Source organism: Lethenteron reissneri, chromosome 22 (assembly GCF_015708825.2).
Source record: "Lethenteron reissneri isolate LAM-NWPU_2019-01 chromosome 22, ASM1570882v1, whole genome shotgun sequence".
NCBI classification, from domain to species: Eukaryota; Metazoa; Chordata; class Hyperoartia; order Petromyzontiformes; family Petromyzontidae; genus Lethenteron; species Lethenteron reissneri.
Window position 1 is genome coordinate 13,533,756 of NC_083800.1, and position 15,556 is coordinate 13,549,311.

Below are 15,556 nucleotides of genomic sequence, written 5' to 3' on the forward strand. Positions count from 1 at the left end.
TCTGGGAAGGAGAGAAGATTGGGCTCACTACCCCACTCACGTAGAGACTGTGAGCAGGAGCGTAGGTTTTATATGGGGATGGGAACAATTAGAGCCTTCTTAACATCAGCTGGTAAGTGTTTAGAGCCCCGTGAAGGTCAAGTGTCAAGGACCCTTAATCAAGCACTGTGAACACCAGCAACTTTTCAAAATGTTACGATGCTTGAGCAGAAATGTAAAACGATTACTTAAAGGACTCAAATTATTTCATAATTGAATACATTTAAATATTTTAACCGGTTTATTAAATGTTCCAGAGTATTTGTAGTAAATATTCTAATCTTTCATCTGTTATTTTATCCACATTTGTTTCGTAATGTTACTTTGCACAGTTACATGCTGCATCCCATGTAGCAAGGCTATACATTGTAATTCCACTCTGGTCTGTTTCAAAAGAGACACCTGGTCTCAATCGCCTCTCCACTGTTCCGTGATTTATGATGCAATTGCTATTGCAAAGCGTGGCTCAGTATGTTTAACAGAATGATGGAATTGTTGGACATCTCCCATTTCTCAGCCAGTGTGCCTTCCTATAGCTTTCATAACGTTCCCTCTATGGAGTCACCTCGTCAGCTATTAAAATTTGTTTGCAAATTGTCAATATCACAATCGCAGGGTAGTCTTGTGCAGTAAACTAATGTCCATAGGCAGTAAAACAGAAGCCATCAAGTGTATTTCACACGGGAACCATCTGTAGCCACCGGAGAGGAATACATTTTAATTGTTCTTTGCTAGAGTGTGGAATTGAAACAGACCCACCTACACAGGTGCCAAGCACACCACTATTACATTGTGCTTACATTTTCTTTCCCACTGAGCTTCCCATCTGCCCGGCACTCTCTTTCACAGACACACGCACACATGTACCCTTACAGGGGGCACCAACGCCCAAGCTCTGTGCATTCAGATCAAAATGTCACCACTGTTTTATTCAGTGTATATACGTTTGTTCAATCGGAGGGACGCAGGTGTTTTGGGCAACTGTGCATCTGTTCACCCTTTCAAATCCAAGCCCATATTGAGATGTTTTTTTTAAGCATTGGCAGTCCTTTATTTTGATTGTGTGTTTGAGCTCGTACGCAGTCATGCAAGTGCCTACTCCTTCTCAAGGGCACAGGAAAATAAATGTTATGTTTTGCATCTAGTTGCAGCAGACAACAACCGATTGCACGTTAATAGCTCTCTGCAGGCCATGCAGGTTTGATTTTCTCAAGTGGCCAAACTGATGTGAATGTGCCAAGCTTACAACAAAGCATATCCACACAATATATCATGAAAAAAAACTCACCAGTGTAAAATGGGATATCGCCAACGATGGTATCTTTAAAATCCTGCTGAGAGATCAGCTGCAAAACAGACTTTCCTTGCAAGGACGTCCAACATGTGAGGCGTTCACACTCCTCACAAACACCAATACCAGCTGCTTCTACCAACATCCACCGCAATTAATTGCACCCCTCCCCCCTTTTTGGGGTTGCTTTGGCTGTGAGGTGATTGTGTTGAATTTCAATTTAAAGCTTTCGTGACTGCAGGGATTCATCTTCTTGGTTCTTTCGGTAAAGTCACGTAGAAGGGAAGTAATAAAATAATACAAAATAAAACATAATAAAATAATTATCACGATGTTTCGGCTACAACGCAAGCAGCCGTCTTCAGGTGAAGAGGTACGTAGATGACACTTTTGTCATCTGGCCACATGGCCGGCCTGCTCTAGACCAATTCCTCGACCACATCAATTCCATACACCCAGCCATCAGATTCACCATGGAAGTTGAAAAAGATGGCAAGCTACCCTTTTTGGATGTCCTAATTAAAAGGACACCTGATGGTTCAATGAGCCATTCTGTCTACAGGAAAGCCACCCATACGGACGCTTACCTAAAACCGGATTCCCACCACCATCCATCCCAAAAGAACTCCCTCATCAAGACTCTATACCATAGAGCCCAATGCATCTCCGACCAGGAACACATTGCCAGTGACCTCAAACACGTACGCCAAGCTTTTAAGGCTAATGGTTACTCCGACTACACAATCAGAAAAGCCATCACTCCAACCATCAAGAAGGATCCTGTTGAGGAGCCTTTCAAAACCATCACCTTACCCTACATTGCTGGGGTCACAAAAAAGATCTCCAAAATCCTGATTAAACACAAGATCCAGGTCCGATTCAACACAGTACATAAAATCCGTGATCTGGTCCCTTCTGTAAAAGACGTGGTTCCAGACATAGAGTACCCTGGCGTCTACAAACTAAGTTGCCTCTGTGGTAGCAGCTACATTGGAGAAACCAAACGACATGTCTCGTACCGCATCCGTGAACATAAAGCAGACCTGAAACACGGTAGGACAAACACCTCAGCCGTGGCAGATCACTGTTACAATTCAGTGGGCTCACATGACATTGACTTCTCCAAGACAGAGGTTCGCTGCAAGCCATCTGGCTACCATGAGAGATTCGTTCATTAGGCGATCCACATATACAAACACAGAGACAATTTCAGCCGAGAAGATGGATTCTGGCTCAGCAATCATTGGAAGGACGTAATAAACCATTTCGGATCTTAACTGATTGTTGTTCACGTTTACGGTGACTTTCAGACCGCAGTCCACTCACTGGCATTGACTGTGTATCTTGTGTTCTCCACAGGGAATGCATTATTTGCTCCGCTGCGGGTCTCCTACCACCGCTCTCCCATTGACATGTTTCGTTGCTTCTACATACTATTAACATTCCCTCCCTTTGTTAATGCTACCCCCTACCCCCTCCCTTTGATGCTGCTAATCCTGCATAATGCATAGGCATAATATGACTTTGAAACCCCCCCGCCCACCTCCTACGCATTTCCCATAAATATGCTAAATTCCTCTTGATATGCAAATTCGTTTGTCAAGGCGCTCTTCTTCTACCTCCAACCCAGCTTATATTTACGCTCCAAGCTTGGCAGTGTTTCATTCTTCACCTGAAGACGGCTGCTTGCGTTGTAGCCGAAACGTCGTGAGAATTATTCTATTATGTTTTATTATTTATTATTGTATTACTTCCCTTCTACGTGACTTTGCCGAAAGAAACAAGAAGGTGATTGTGTTGGTTATCCACAAGGAAGGCAGCTCACAATGCAATGGGCTAATTAATGAAGGGAAAGTGTAAATGAGCGACTACACGCCTTCATTCACCACTGCTGCATTGTGCTGGATTATTGGCAAAAGCGCCGAGCGTTGGTGTTTGCGAGGTGTCTGGACATCTCACAAGTCCTTGCAGGGAGAGCCAGTTTTGCAGGCGACGTCACCAAGTAGCTTTTGCTGTGATTATGGATGGGGTTGATCTTATATCTTGAAAGCAACTGAAGGAAATTTTACATGGAGAGGTGGCTGATTGAATTCAGGTTCAGAGCACAGAGCCAGCGCTGCTAACATTCTGAGTTCAAATCCAGGCAGACACCCCCGATTAACTACGGTCTCAAGCGCAGCGAGCTGATCGTCTCACCCTGTTCACCTGACCACGTAAAAAAAAAATCCCATAGCAATCAAAAACAAAACTCAATTTGGCAAACTTCCAGGCACGAGACAAAAAATATTGATACGATTTGCAAATGACAAACATTTCTCCAGCAGGGCATATGGGGTAGTGCAGCGCCCTTCGTGTGGATAACAGGACCCTTGAAGTGAGCTGTGAAATTCCCTTCCACGTGATGCACTGCTTCACGAGAGTTTCGATTGATAATTATAAACGCGTCTCATGACATCGATAGCACAACTGGAATAACGCTGGGATAACGACAACAGTCTGGTAAAGCAGAAGGATAAAAGTAATAAACTAGAATAATTAACTTCGCGTTATACTCACCGCCAACGAGAACATGCACGGGTTAGCTCCATGCTCAGTACCAAACGCACTCCTGTTGCATTGCCTTAACATGCGTTACATTTACTCAAATGGAATAAAGCATGAACACCTTTGATCTATTAAGTACAATACCATATGAGAACGATGCAATGGTATTTGGATTCAGTGTCTGTGTGCCTGTATGACAGCACAAACAAAGGAGATATATTTTGTTTGTGCTACAAGGACAAATACTTTCTTTGTGGAGTGGGGTGATGGACACCATAAGACAGCGAGAAAACTACATTGCAGCTTGGATTTGTGAAGTGTTTAAATGCGAGTGCGTCTCAAGACACCGTGCACAGACGGGAGACACATGCACATTATGGCATCATGAGGAAGAATATAGATTTGCTTTGAGGTAAAGGAGGAGGTCAGAAACAGGAGGAAGTGAGGGGAAGAAGATAATGCAAATTGCAAATGAAGACACTGGATAGAGGGAGAGGAGAAGATGAAGGCGAGGCGCACATCTAAGGCTTCTCGATGACAGTTATAACTGTCAGGGTATCCTTTTTCATGTCGTCGGAGCAAAAATAATCACGCGCTGCAAAGATGGACAATGAGAGATGTAAAAAGATCATCACCTTCTACACTCTACACACTACAGGCCAGAGTGTGGAATTCAAAAACAGGCATATAAACAATACGAGTGTCCAAGTGTTCCCTTCACAGCAACACATTCGTCTGGCATCAATAAAACAAAAACCCATCCGCGCGCAGGAATTTCAGTAATCGGCACAACTGCACATCAACGCACATCACCGCGTTGTAATATCCTCCGTCTTCATTGAACACAACCGATGTGCGAAATTCGCAAACACTTTGAGAGCACGTACGAAATATCACGAGGGGTGTAGATTTTGAGCTCGCGATGTATACTGAGTGATTATTTGCTGGCAGGGATATATTAAATATGAATGCGATGATAGGGTGCATGGCCAACGAGGCACAATGGGAACCACCCCCAGGTGATGTTCGAAATGATTTTAATGAGGAAACGGCTGTGACAGGTATAGGGAGTCGTGTTTAGTTCTCGACGCGTGGCGTTTTACCGCGCAGCAAAAGAAAGCCGTGGCTTAAGCGGCAGGAGCGAGCCACTGATCGGCTCACCCACCACAGCCGCCCAGTTGCGAGCCTCGTTTTTATAACGTGCGGAAAATCAGAATGATCAAAAGACAAAAAATGAGTTCCGGTAGTGGGTGTCACATGGAAGTTGTAGGTATTATACACTAGGACTGTATAATAATTGTTTCCATGTTTTGTTTACGTGAAAAACCTCACGAATTGGTGGCGGGTTTAACGATACATTTATATTTACGTGATCTAACCCAAAACCTCTATTATGGATACTATTGGATGCGAAAGCCTACGTGTTAAATTGTATAAGAATATTTTTTATTTTTACTTGAAGTGGTGAAGTGTGCATTTAGTAATGTAAGGCCGCAGTAATGTATGTGAATGGAGATGTGAATCATCACTCTTAGTAGTGTGGCAGGGTTGCACACACTTAGATTTAACAATCCTATCTGAAATGTATAAGAATTGATGAATATTATGTACTCTGAGTGCAGTAATGAAATTGGCTTAAGTGCTCGATAAAATATGAACGTGAGGAAGATTTAAGTGACGAGTATCAATGCATTCTCCAGGATAAGTGAAACGCGCTTGCGATACGCATACAGTTTTAAGCGTCAACGCTAAGCCTGCGCAGCATGAAAGGGGAGTCTAAGCAGGGCCGAAATCCATGCCCGACTGCGGCAACTCCGTTTACAACAAAGTGCGCTGCTGTCCGCCAAGGTTGGCGGTGTGTGTGCGTGTGGGCGTACGGAGCACACGTTGCGCTGCCCACGCTGTGAACTGCAACCCTCACAGGCGCCAGCGACTCTGTCGCGCTGGAGAACACGTGACACAAACACGTGTGTCGTGATATGGCTCGGAAAGGAGCAACCTAGTGGAGCTGCCGAATAAGCTCATACGAGCACTGGGATGTTTGTGCGAACACATCTGAAGAATAATTGTTCCGCTGAGAAGTCGCGGAGAGTTTATTCGGTTCACTCTGCAGTTTCATGCGCTCGCTTTGAAAATGTGCGCATGGATGGATATTTCCCTACAGGTCAGAAGCACGTCAGTAGGCTAGCTGCTCGGAATGCTGGGCTCTGTTGGATTTGACAATAACCTTTAGTCAAGGACAGTAGGGTAGTGAGGCAATTGGTGGCTCTTCTACAAATTAGAGTCAGGTTATGACATTAGCAAATGATTGCATTAAGACAGGGTTTTACGGGAGCAAAGAAACTCATATATCAAGTGTTGACCAATTTTTATTGGCTAGGAGTGAATGAGGAAGGTCCAGACATACTGTCAATCATGTGATTCATGTCAAGAGATGGTTGCAAAGGGGAAAGTGGCAAAAGGCCCATGGGGGAGCGCCCATAAATGACCCATCATTCCGGTATGTAGCAATAAACACTGTGAGACCTTTTACCAATGACCATTCAAAAACGCCGCTATATTACGACAGTGACAGAGTATGCCGCATGGTATCCCAAGGCAGTGGCTCTCTTGACTATAGAAACAGTGCACGTCACCGAAGCACTTGTGGGAAATTTGCTCAGCTTGGTGGACGTCAGGAGATATTGTCTCGAATTTTCATCTCAGCGGACAGGTAAGGTCAGCTGTTTGATATCCAAACAGCAAATACATACATCTTATCACCCAAATGTAATAGATTATTCAAGGTTTAATGAGCATCAGCCGTTGCCTATCTCCAGCTGCATGAAGACTCCCGACTAAGTCACCACCCTACACGGTCCTGTGATGCCAAATTTTATCTTGCCCCAGCACTTGAAGTTATCTCAAAATCCCATCTTCGTGGTAGCCATACTTTCAGGCATGTTCTCTCCTTACAGAGGAAAAATGTGTGTACGTTCCCGTATGAATATAGATATGCATGTTTTAATGTGTGTGTCTATGTGTGTTAGAGGAGCGGCCGTTTAGTGGTTATCTGGCAAAACAACCTCCTACCTCCTCGCGGTGCCGGATGTGCAACATTGTCGTGGGTAGTGTTGTGGGGGGAGGGCCATTGGCCTCTCCCCTCATGGCGTCTGTGACCACCACAGTAGCTAAACGGGGGCTCTGGACGGGTGCAAGGGGCTGGTAACCCCTCCACCTTCAAATAATTACCACTAAACTACGATATAAACAAAAACCTGTAACAAATAAGCTTGTGCCGGAGGCCCCAGGGGGTCAGGCTTTTATGACGACTCCTGGACAAACCCCATTTGCCGGAGCCAGGAGATTGAATCTTCACCCTCGGGGCTCCTCCAGAAACAACGAAAAACCATTGCGGATGGCCACGTGGAATGTTCGAACGCTCACTGCGGAGGAGAGGCTGCCACTCCTTTGTCGGGAGCTGGACCTGTACCGCCTGGATCTCTGTGGCATTCAGGAGGTCCGGTGGACCGGCTCTGGCTCCTGCCACCATGAGGGGTGGACAGTTCTCCACTCGGGGCAGGAGACTGCCAAACAACAGGATGTGCCTCTTCTTCTGAACAAAAGAATGAAGGGGGTGTGGGAGCGTGGCGGTGAGGTGTGGGAAGCTGTAAGCCCCAGGCTACTTTGGGCTCGCCTTCCCATCAACCGGAGGCGAGGAGTGGTGGTCGTGGTTACTTATGCCCCCACCGAAGACGAACATCCGTGGAGGGATGCAGGCAAGGCCGATGAGTCAGATGCCTTCTATGACCTCTTGTCACAGGTGCTGGCTAAAGTGGCCACTCGGGACAGAGTCATCTTGTTGGGTGACTTCAATGCCCGAGTTGGTCATGATGCTGGCACCTGGTCTGGAGTGATTGGAAGGCATGGGCCAGATCAGCTCAATAACAACGGTAGGAGGCTGCTAGATTTTTGTGCAGCCCATGGGCTTGTAATTACCAACACGCTCTTCCGGCATCGGCGCATCCACACAACATCATGGATGCATGCCGGGTCCAAGCAAGAACAGCTGCTGGACTACATAGTGATGGACCAGCGGATGTGAGCCCATGTCCTTGACACCAGGACCTACCGTGGAGCTGATCTGCCCTCTGACCATCGACTAGTCATCTGTAAGATGCGCCTGCCATTCTTCCACTCCGGTGGTGGGTGTACACCCAGGACCCCATTACAACCAAAAGTGGCCTGGTCTCAGCTAGCTGATGAAAGTTGCAAGCGAGAATTTCATCATCGCTTGCAGCTGGGGTTGGCATCGTCCCCCACTCCACCTGATGTTGAGGGTAAATGGGTGAGGTTTAAGACTGTGACTCATGCAGCTGCAATGGCTGATTTGGGTACGCGGTCCAGACCTCCCCAGAAACCCTGGCTGACAGAGGAGGTGTTCAGGTTAATTGAGAAAAAGCGACAGGTCCACTCTCATCGGCTACAGCATCCCACGTCAGAGAATGAGGAGGTTTACCGCAGCCTTCGCTCGGAGGTTCGGAGAGCCGTAAGGCGCTACAAGGATGGGTGGTGGTCGCGGGTTGCTGAGGAGATGGAGTCTGCCTCAGTGGCCCGCGATCACAAATCACTATTTAACTCCATAAAAAAGTAACCTGCAGCGCCACACCTATTACCATCATTAGGGGAAAAAACGGTGATCCAATCTCCGACCCCCAGGAACAGGTTTGCAGATTTGCTGAACATTTCTGTGAGGTCCTGGGGGAGGGAAAATCTCTCAGCCAGGAAAACATCATGGCACAAAGTGGGGATAACCCTGCTGAGGCTGCGGTGCCTCAAATATTGGAAGAGGTCACCCCCTGTGAGTGGCTGGCTGAGGTGCCATCTGTTGAGGAAGTACTGAAGGCGATCCGGAGTCTGAGACCAGGAAAGGCACCGGGCAGAGATGATCTCCCAAGCGAAATGCTGAGGGAGGGTGGCGTTTGTGCACAGACTGCCCTATATGACATCATAACAACAGTCTGGACCGCTGGACGGGTACCGCAGGATTGGAAGGATGCCCTGGTGGTCCCCCTCTTTAAGAAGGGGGACCGCACAGACTGTAACAACTACAGGGGCATCTCACTCCTCAGTGTGCCGGGAACGGTCCTGGCAAGGATTATTCAACATCGCCTTGCTAGGCACGCTGAGGAGAGGCTTGCGGAACCCCAATGCGGTTTCAGGAAAGGGCGGTCCTGCACAGATGCCATATTTTCTGTCCGTCTGCTACAGCAGAGGTGTAGGGAATTCCAACAAGACCTACATCTCTGCTTTATTGACCTGGTCAAGGCCTATGATACCATCAGTAGGCCTGGGCTCTGGGTTGTTCTTCGTGCTTTCGGAGTCCCTGACCCTCTGCTCACGATCATTAAGGACCTTCATGATGGTGAGCGGGCCCGGGTAAAACTACGTGGCCGGGAGTCGGAGCCTTTCCCTGTACACCTTGGGGTGCGACAGGGATGTCCTCTGGCTCCCACATTATTTAACATCTATTTCGACTGCGTAGTTCGTGAAGCCTTCAATAGCTGTACCGGGGGAATTTCCATTTGGTACAGATATAATGGGAGGCTGATCGACGCCCAGGTGCGATCAAGGGATGGCTCCCTATTGGTCAACCACGTTATGTATGCCGACGATTTGGTAATAGCTGCTCATTCAGAAGAGGAGTTGGAGACGCTGCTGCTGAGACTGGAGCGTGCCACTAAGAGGTGGGGCCTTACCATCAGCCCCACCAAAACTAAGCACCTGCCTGGGTATTTTGTACCATCGGACACTCCACCCCCACAACTCCCAATCGGTGATGGGGAAGTTTTGGAGAGAGTGGAGAGTTTCCCATACCTGGGCAGTGTGCTTATGACTGGCTCCAGTTTATAAGCAGAGGTCTCACTCCGAATCAGTCGAGCAGCAATATCTTTTCATCGGTTGCGTAACACTGTGTGGAAGCTACCTGGTCTGTCACTCCGCACGAAGCTTCAGGTCTTCTCGGCCACGGTCATTCCCTCCCTTCTCTACGCTTGCGAAACGTGAACCCCCCTAATGGAGCATCTTCGCCGGTTGGAAACATTTAGGCTGGCCTGCCTACGATCCATCCTGGGTTTAACCAGGCTGGATTGTGTGAGGAGCTCACAAATCCTTGAAAGATCTGGGCAAAGTCCCATCGGTGAGCTCCTCCGGCAGGCAAGGCTGCGTTGGCTGGGTCATGTAGCCTGCATGCCCAGCCACCGCATGCCTAAACAGCTTTTGTTAGGCCGGATCGAGGGGGCTAAACGGGCAAGGCACGGGCTAGAGAAGAGATGGAGTGATGTGGTACAGGAGGACGTGGAGCTGAGTGGACTTGCCGATGACTGGTACCAGCGGTGTCAAGATCGGCCTCAGTGGAGGAGGCTCGTGAAGGATGCTACTGGGCAGATGGAGGCAGTCGCCCTCCAACAACAACGGAGGGCGGAGGAGCGACGCTCACAACAACTAGCGGAGCGCCGGGTGGCTAAAGCACAGCAAATTGGTACAGTAGGGGGCACAGGTGGTGCAACAGCCAGTCATCTCGGTCATCTCGGTCAGTCGACCCGTGGCACCTGCTGGGTCTGCCCCGTGACCTCCTGTCAGCTGGCGTTCGACACTTCACGTAGCCTTAAGGTGCACTTGGCCTGGCACAAGCGTCGTGGTGACGTCACTGCCACTTAGTGGCGAATGGCGGTTGTTGTAGAGGAGCGGCCGTTTAGTGGTTATCAGCCAACCCTCGTGATAATTATCTGACCCGGATCTGGGCTTCCCAGAGGTCGACACAGCCTCAAATGAGAACCTGTTGCAATGGTTAAACACTGCCTCTAGGGAAACAAAGGCGGCCGGGCGTGGTGCTGGCCACCCACCTCCTCGTGTGCTGTTCTGGCCTTCAGAGGTGCTCGCTAACAGCATTTGTTCCAACAGTCTACACGGGGGATTTTTGTCTTTTTGTCTGTGTATGTGTAAATGTGGGGAGTGGTAGTGTAGTGGTTAGTGCACTGTACTTTGAACCCGGTGACCTGACTTCGATTCCCACTCATCGCCAACACCAGTGACGATTATCTGAACCAATCCTGAGGCTCCCTAGATCGACTCAGCTTTAAATGAGGACCAAGTGTGATATTTAAACATCAGCACTGGGGAGACAAAGATGGCTGGCCATGGTGCTGACCACCCAACCCCTCGTGTGCTGTCTCGGCATTCATCCGTGCTCACTAACAGCACTTGCCCCAAAAGTCTATTGAAGCTATCTGGGACATTTTTATTTTTTCGAGTGTGTATGAATTTGGCAGTGCAGTGGTACGAGCACAGCTCTTTGAACCCCGTGAATTAATATTCGTAACCGGCTATGGTGGCTGTTTGTGAAAGTGTGGCCTAAATTGTAAATTAGAACATTGGCTTAAAGAGTTGAGAAAAAACATGTGTGGCCAGAAAATGTGTAATGACCACAATTTCTTAACTCCCTGAGTTGGTGGTCTCAATGACAAAATAGGTTACACATTCAGTTTTGTTGAGCTGGTGGTCTGGCTAAGCCCAATAGGTGTTGTAAAAGCAATGCTGTGCACCTTTGCGTGTTGTTAAATATATGTTTGCCGTACTGCACGCATACACGAGTTAAGGTATAACATAAGCATATTAAAGGAAATGTAATGAAGCACCTGAGTGACTTTGTAGATGGACAGGGCCTGGGCCATGGATTCGCCGTGAGACAGGATGAGCTCCAGCGTGCCGTCTCCATCAAAATCCGTCGCCACTCCACCTGGCCCACAGCAAAATAACCGTTATATTAGCACTATCATCATCACTGTTAACATCAACAACAACAGTGGTAAATTTTACAAAAAAATGAATTACCATTTGCACGCATTTATTTACTGATAAATGAAAGTCCATTAATATTGATATGAGCGCTCAGCAGCGTGGCGTTGTAGTTAATCTCACGGCAATGTGTTCCGTGATCTCGTTAGAGTAGATTCCATCTCCCATTTAATGACTCCCTCAAAGATGTTTTAACAAGAGAGGCAAACATCTTTGGCTGTACCAGTACTTGCCAAAAACACGCATGTTCAAGTACTGGGGGTGGGGGGGAAGTTTTCTTCTCACATAAGTATTTAATAACACGAGCGCGGTTTCATGGGTTGTGCTGCGTGTTAAGCATTTCTTCTCTCAAGCTCTTCACCACGCACCACTACAGACCTCTTCATCTACTTCAACTCCTGCAAGCTGCCTGGCGCTCACCACAGTGCTGGATGTATGCGCTCGGAGAGCAAAGTCTCACAAGGGAGGGAACATCGTGGGAGTGTTTGGCGGTACCAAGCTTGTGATCATCTGCAAAGACCGATCTTGCTGTGGCCCGGCATTGAAACTAAACTTAGATTTTTTTTACCAGGTAAGGCCCACTGCAGAAGTGACCTGGCTATCACAAATGATAGTTCAACGAAGTGGCTTATCATATTTACATTTATCGCAGCCAAATGCTCTAAAGTTTAAACGCACGTTTCTAAATGTGAAGGGAAAACCGGAGGACACAGATAAACAATCCATGTGACCACAGGTAGAACAAGCAAACTCCCAATATGCAGGTGTCAGTTAGGATCGAACCCACGACCTCCTGTATAGCAGGCGAGGTAGTTAACATCTCGCCACCATGGTGCCCCATGCGGAGCTCCACCTTACTACCCTAATGTCCCCAAGCTCTGCTGTGGCTACAGTTGTCACCAGGAGGGGGGTTAACTGCGATATTGGGATCTTCGCAGATTCTCCAGTAAGCGAGCCATATCCTCCCTCTAAGCGCTCAATCCCAGACAGCTTGGGTATGGCTAAAGCAGACTTGATTGTAATGCACTGGATCCCAGATAGGCGAAGCATTTAGAGCGATTGTCAGTTTTGCCCTGATCAGCCTTGAAGCTGCAGATTTTCACAGCCATTTGGTCGGATGCATTTTAAAAGACAAAAACAACCCTTTCCCCACAACCACCATAAAATGTCTTACTTGGTGTTGAATGATAAAAAAACATAAGTGAGAAATAAAAAAATATATATACAGAAAAAAATCGACAAAAAATAACCTCCCACAGCTAACGCAGCTGTACAGATAAGTGGTGTCCTCCTCTGATGGTCAGTTTTAGAATTGCTATTCTCTGGATATGGCTGTACATACAATATAGACTAGTGGTAACCTCATTAATCAGCATCTTTGTGGGCACTGACATTCACAAAAAAATATTTTCCATCTTCGGATCATGAAAAGGAATATTGCCAAAGGTGTCGGGAATAAGATGCATTCCTGTTAGGAGAATGCATCTTGTTTACGATGCTGTGGACACACTCACGACCAGTTAAGGGTACCCATATTTAATCTCAGAATAAATTTGGAAGAAGAAATACACAAGAGTTCTGCGAAATCCATCATGTAACTATGATTTCATGCACATCACAAATGGGGGCCTGTTTAAGTCCAATTCTGGTTACATTTTAAAGAAAATTATACCTCCAAGTTAGGTATTGTTATATGTCAGTGTCATTACATTTTACAATGTCCTAGATTGCAAAGATGCTTTTGTTATGCGAGACAGTTATATAACTACTCTGCCATAAAAGTCACAAAAAGATAGTATCATTATTGGACAAAAGGGTTTGAATGCGCACCCTTTCAAAATGAAATTTCTTCATTTCTGAGGATTTCTCATATTCAAGTGATAATAATTTAGATTATATACTACACATTAACATACCATCAATTCAAATTGCTGTAGCAATTAATTTGTTTATCCCATCCCTGAAAGCATTATTATTTCATTCTCTGGCCATCATCCCTTCTCACAATGTGGGCTGCCCAAGCTTACTTTTCCTAACAGCCAATAAGAGGTCTCGAACCTGTGTTTCTCTTCATGTCAGATTTTATTCAATGCTTTCATGAGTTCATGTATTCGATGCATTTGTCCAGACAAGTGAAATGCACTGATTGAAAAAAAAATCTTCTTGAGGCACAATGTTACTTTGATTTTCTATGTCAAATTTTATTTTATGTTCAATATTATCCCAAACTGCTTTCGACAACTGAAATCATTGCCCCTTTTTGTGTTTTCTAGTTGCGTCCCTCCAAAAATTATTTACTTTTTGCTTCATCTAGAAATTAACAAGACACACACGGTTTGCATTTAATTACGCAGCGTTCATTCCATTAAAAAAAATTAACCTACGTATTTAAAAATGGATCAGGGGGTCTAAAATTAAATCTTTTTATAAGATAATATACATATATAAAATTAAGCAGTCAAATATGAAGCATGAGCTCCTCTCATATTGCGCTGTTAAATCTAGGGGCATGCACCACTGTTAATCACTGTTTAATGCATGCGCAGCATTTCCCTAACACTTGCCGAGCCATTTGCCTATTAATTTATATGAGACATTATATGAGACATGGGGGGGGGTGTTATATTTTATAGTACTGTTAAGCAACTGTAAGCATTATGAAGCACACGCTGCCTTAGATCAAGGACAAGCGGTGTATATGTTCTTTTGCTGCTGCAAGTCCTATATTATATCTCATTACTGGGGGGCACAATTGTACAAAAAATGAGGACATGTGTGTATCTGGGGCAACAGCTCAGGATGGTAAATGATCACAACGATTACATTGGATGGCCAGAGTAGTTTGTGTGTTGCTAAAAGACTGAATCTGATTTTTAAAATGCCAATGTAACAATTTACATCTACAATTTAAGGTGCACCACTCACTAAGGCTTGGGGATTATAAAGATTTTCCTAAATTACACCGAAAATGTCGATACAAACACAGTTGTTTACCATTATTATCTATCCTTAATTCGTCTTATATTCATCACACTGTATGACAATCCCTTTGCAAAATCCAACAATTATAGGTGAACTTTGTTTAGTATACATGTGTCAAGAATCTCTAAAATACTTCCCTCGTAACAGTAATTTGTGAGAGGATCGGCAATAGAGGCCATAGGCGTAAGCCACGGTGAGCTGCATTCCCCAGCTATAAATGCTCTGATACGTGTATTGTCTTTGTACTGTTCGCCTTTTGGCGTTCTCTGGTCTGACACTGGTAGTGAGACAAGGCCATAAAGAAGGCCGTCTCTGGTGTAGGCCAAGCAGTTTCAAAGACAATCCATATGTCGTGACATTGGAGATGTCACTGTATGGTGCCGGCCCGTGAGGGCCGTGGCGTGTGATGTACTTACGTTGCGGACAGGACTGTGTGGGTTGCTGTGTGAGGCCGGCTCTAGCATAGTGTGGCGTGCGATGCACCGTCATCACGTACACCCCGTAGGTGGGTGCAGTGCCAGCCCTAGCGGGGCTCGGTGAGCGCTGGGATAGCGCGGACACCACAAATAGGTTTAGTGCGGGCTCCCACAAGGGGGAGCGGGAGAGTGTCAGCCGAGGGACAGGGTTGCCCCGGGCCATGGCACTCTCGTTGACCCCGTAGACATGTGATCTGGAGTGTCCACAGAGAGGGCCCCAGGCGCGGGGGCTAGGGGGTGATCACGTGTCCGGGGAGAGCTCTCGAGAGGGATGGAGAGGGAGTTGGAAGGCTCCAGAAGGTGGGCGGGGCCGAGGGCAGAGCCGGCTACGACCCGGGAGGATATAAGGTGGGTCCCTGAGAGGGACCGGGGTCGCTTCATTCTACAA

General features: G+C 46.6%; 1 protein-coding gene across 1 annotated transcript in view; it reads right to left on the reverse strand.

Annotated features, from left to right (window-relative positions):
- CRTAC1 (cartilage acidic protein 1) overlaps positions 1 to 15,556 on the reverse strand; it is a 502,395-nt gene that overhangs the window by 169,793 nt on the left and 317,046 nt on the right. The window contains exon 9 of the mRNA XM_061556622.1: positions 11,551 to 11,651. Coding sequence (XP_061412606.1) covers positions 11,551 to 11,651 — 101 coding nt within the window. The remainder of the gene's footprint in view (positions 1 to 11,550; positions 11,652 to 15,556) is intronic.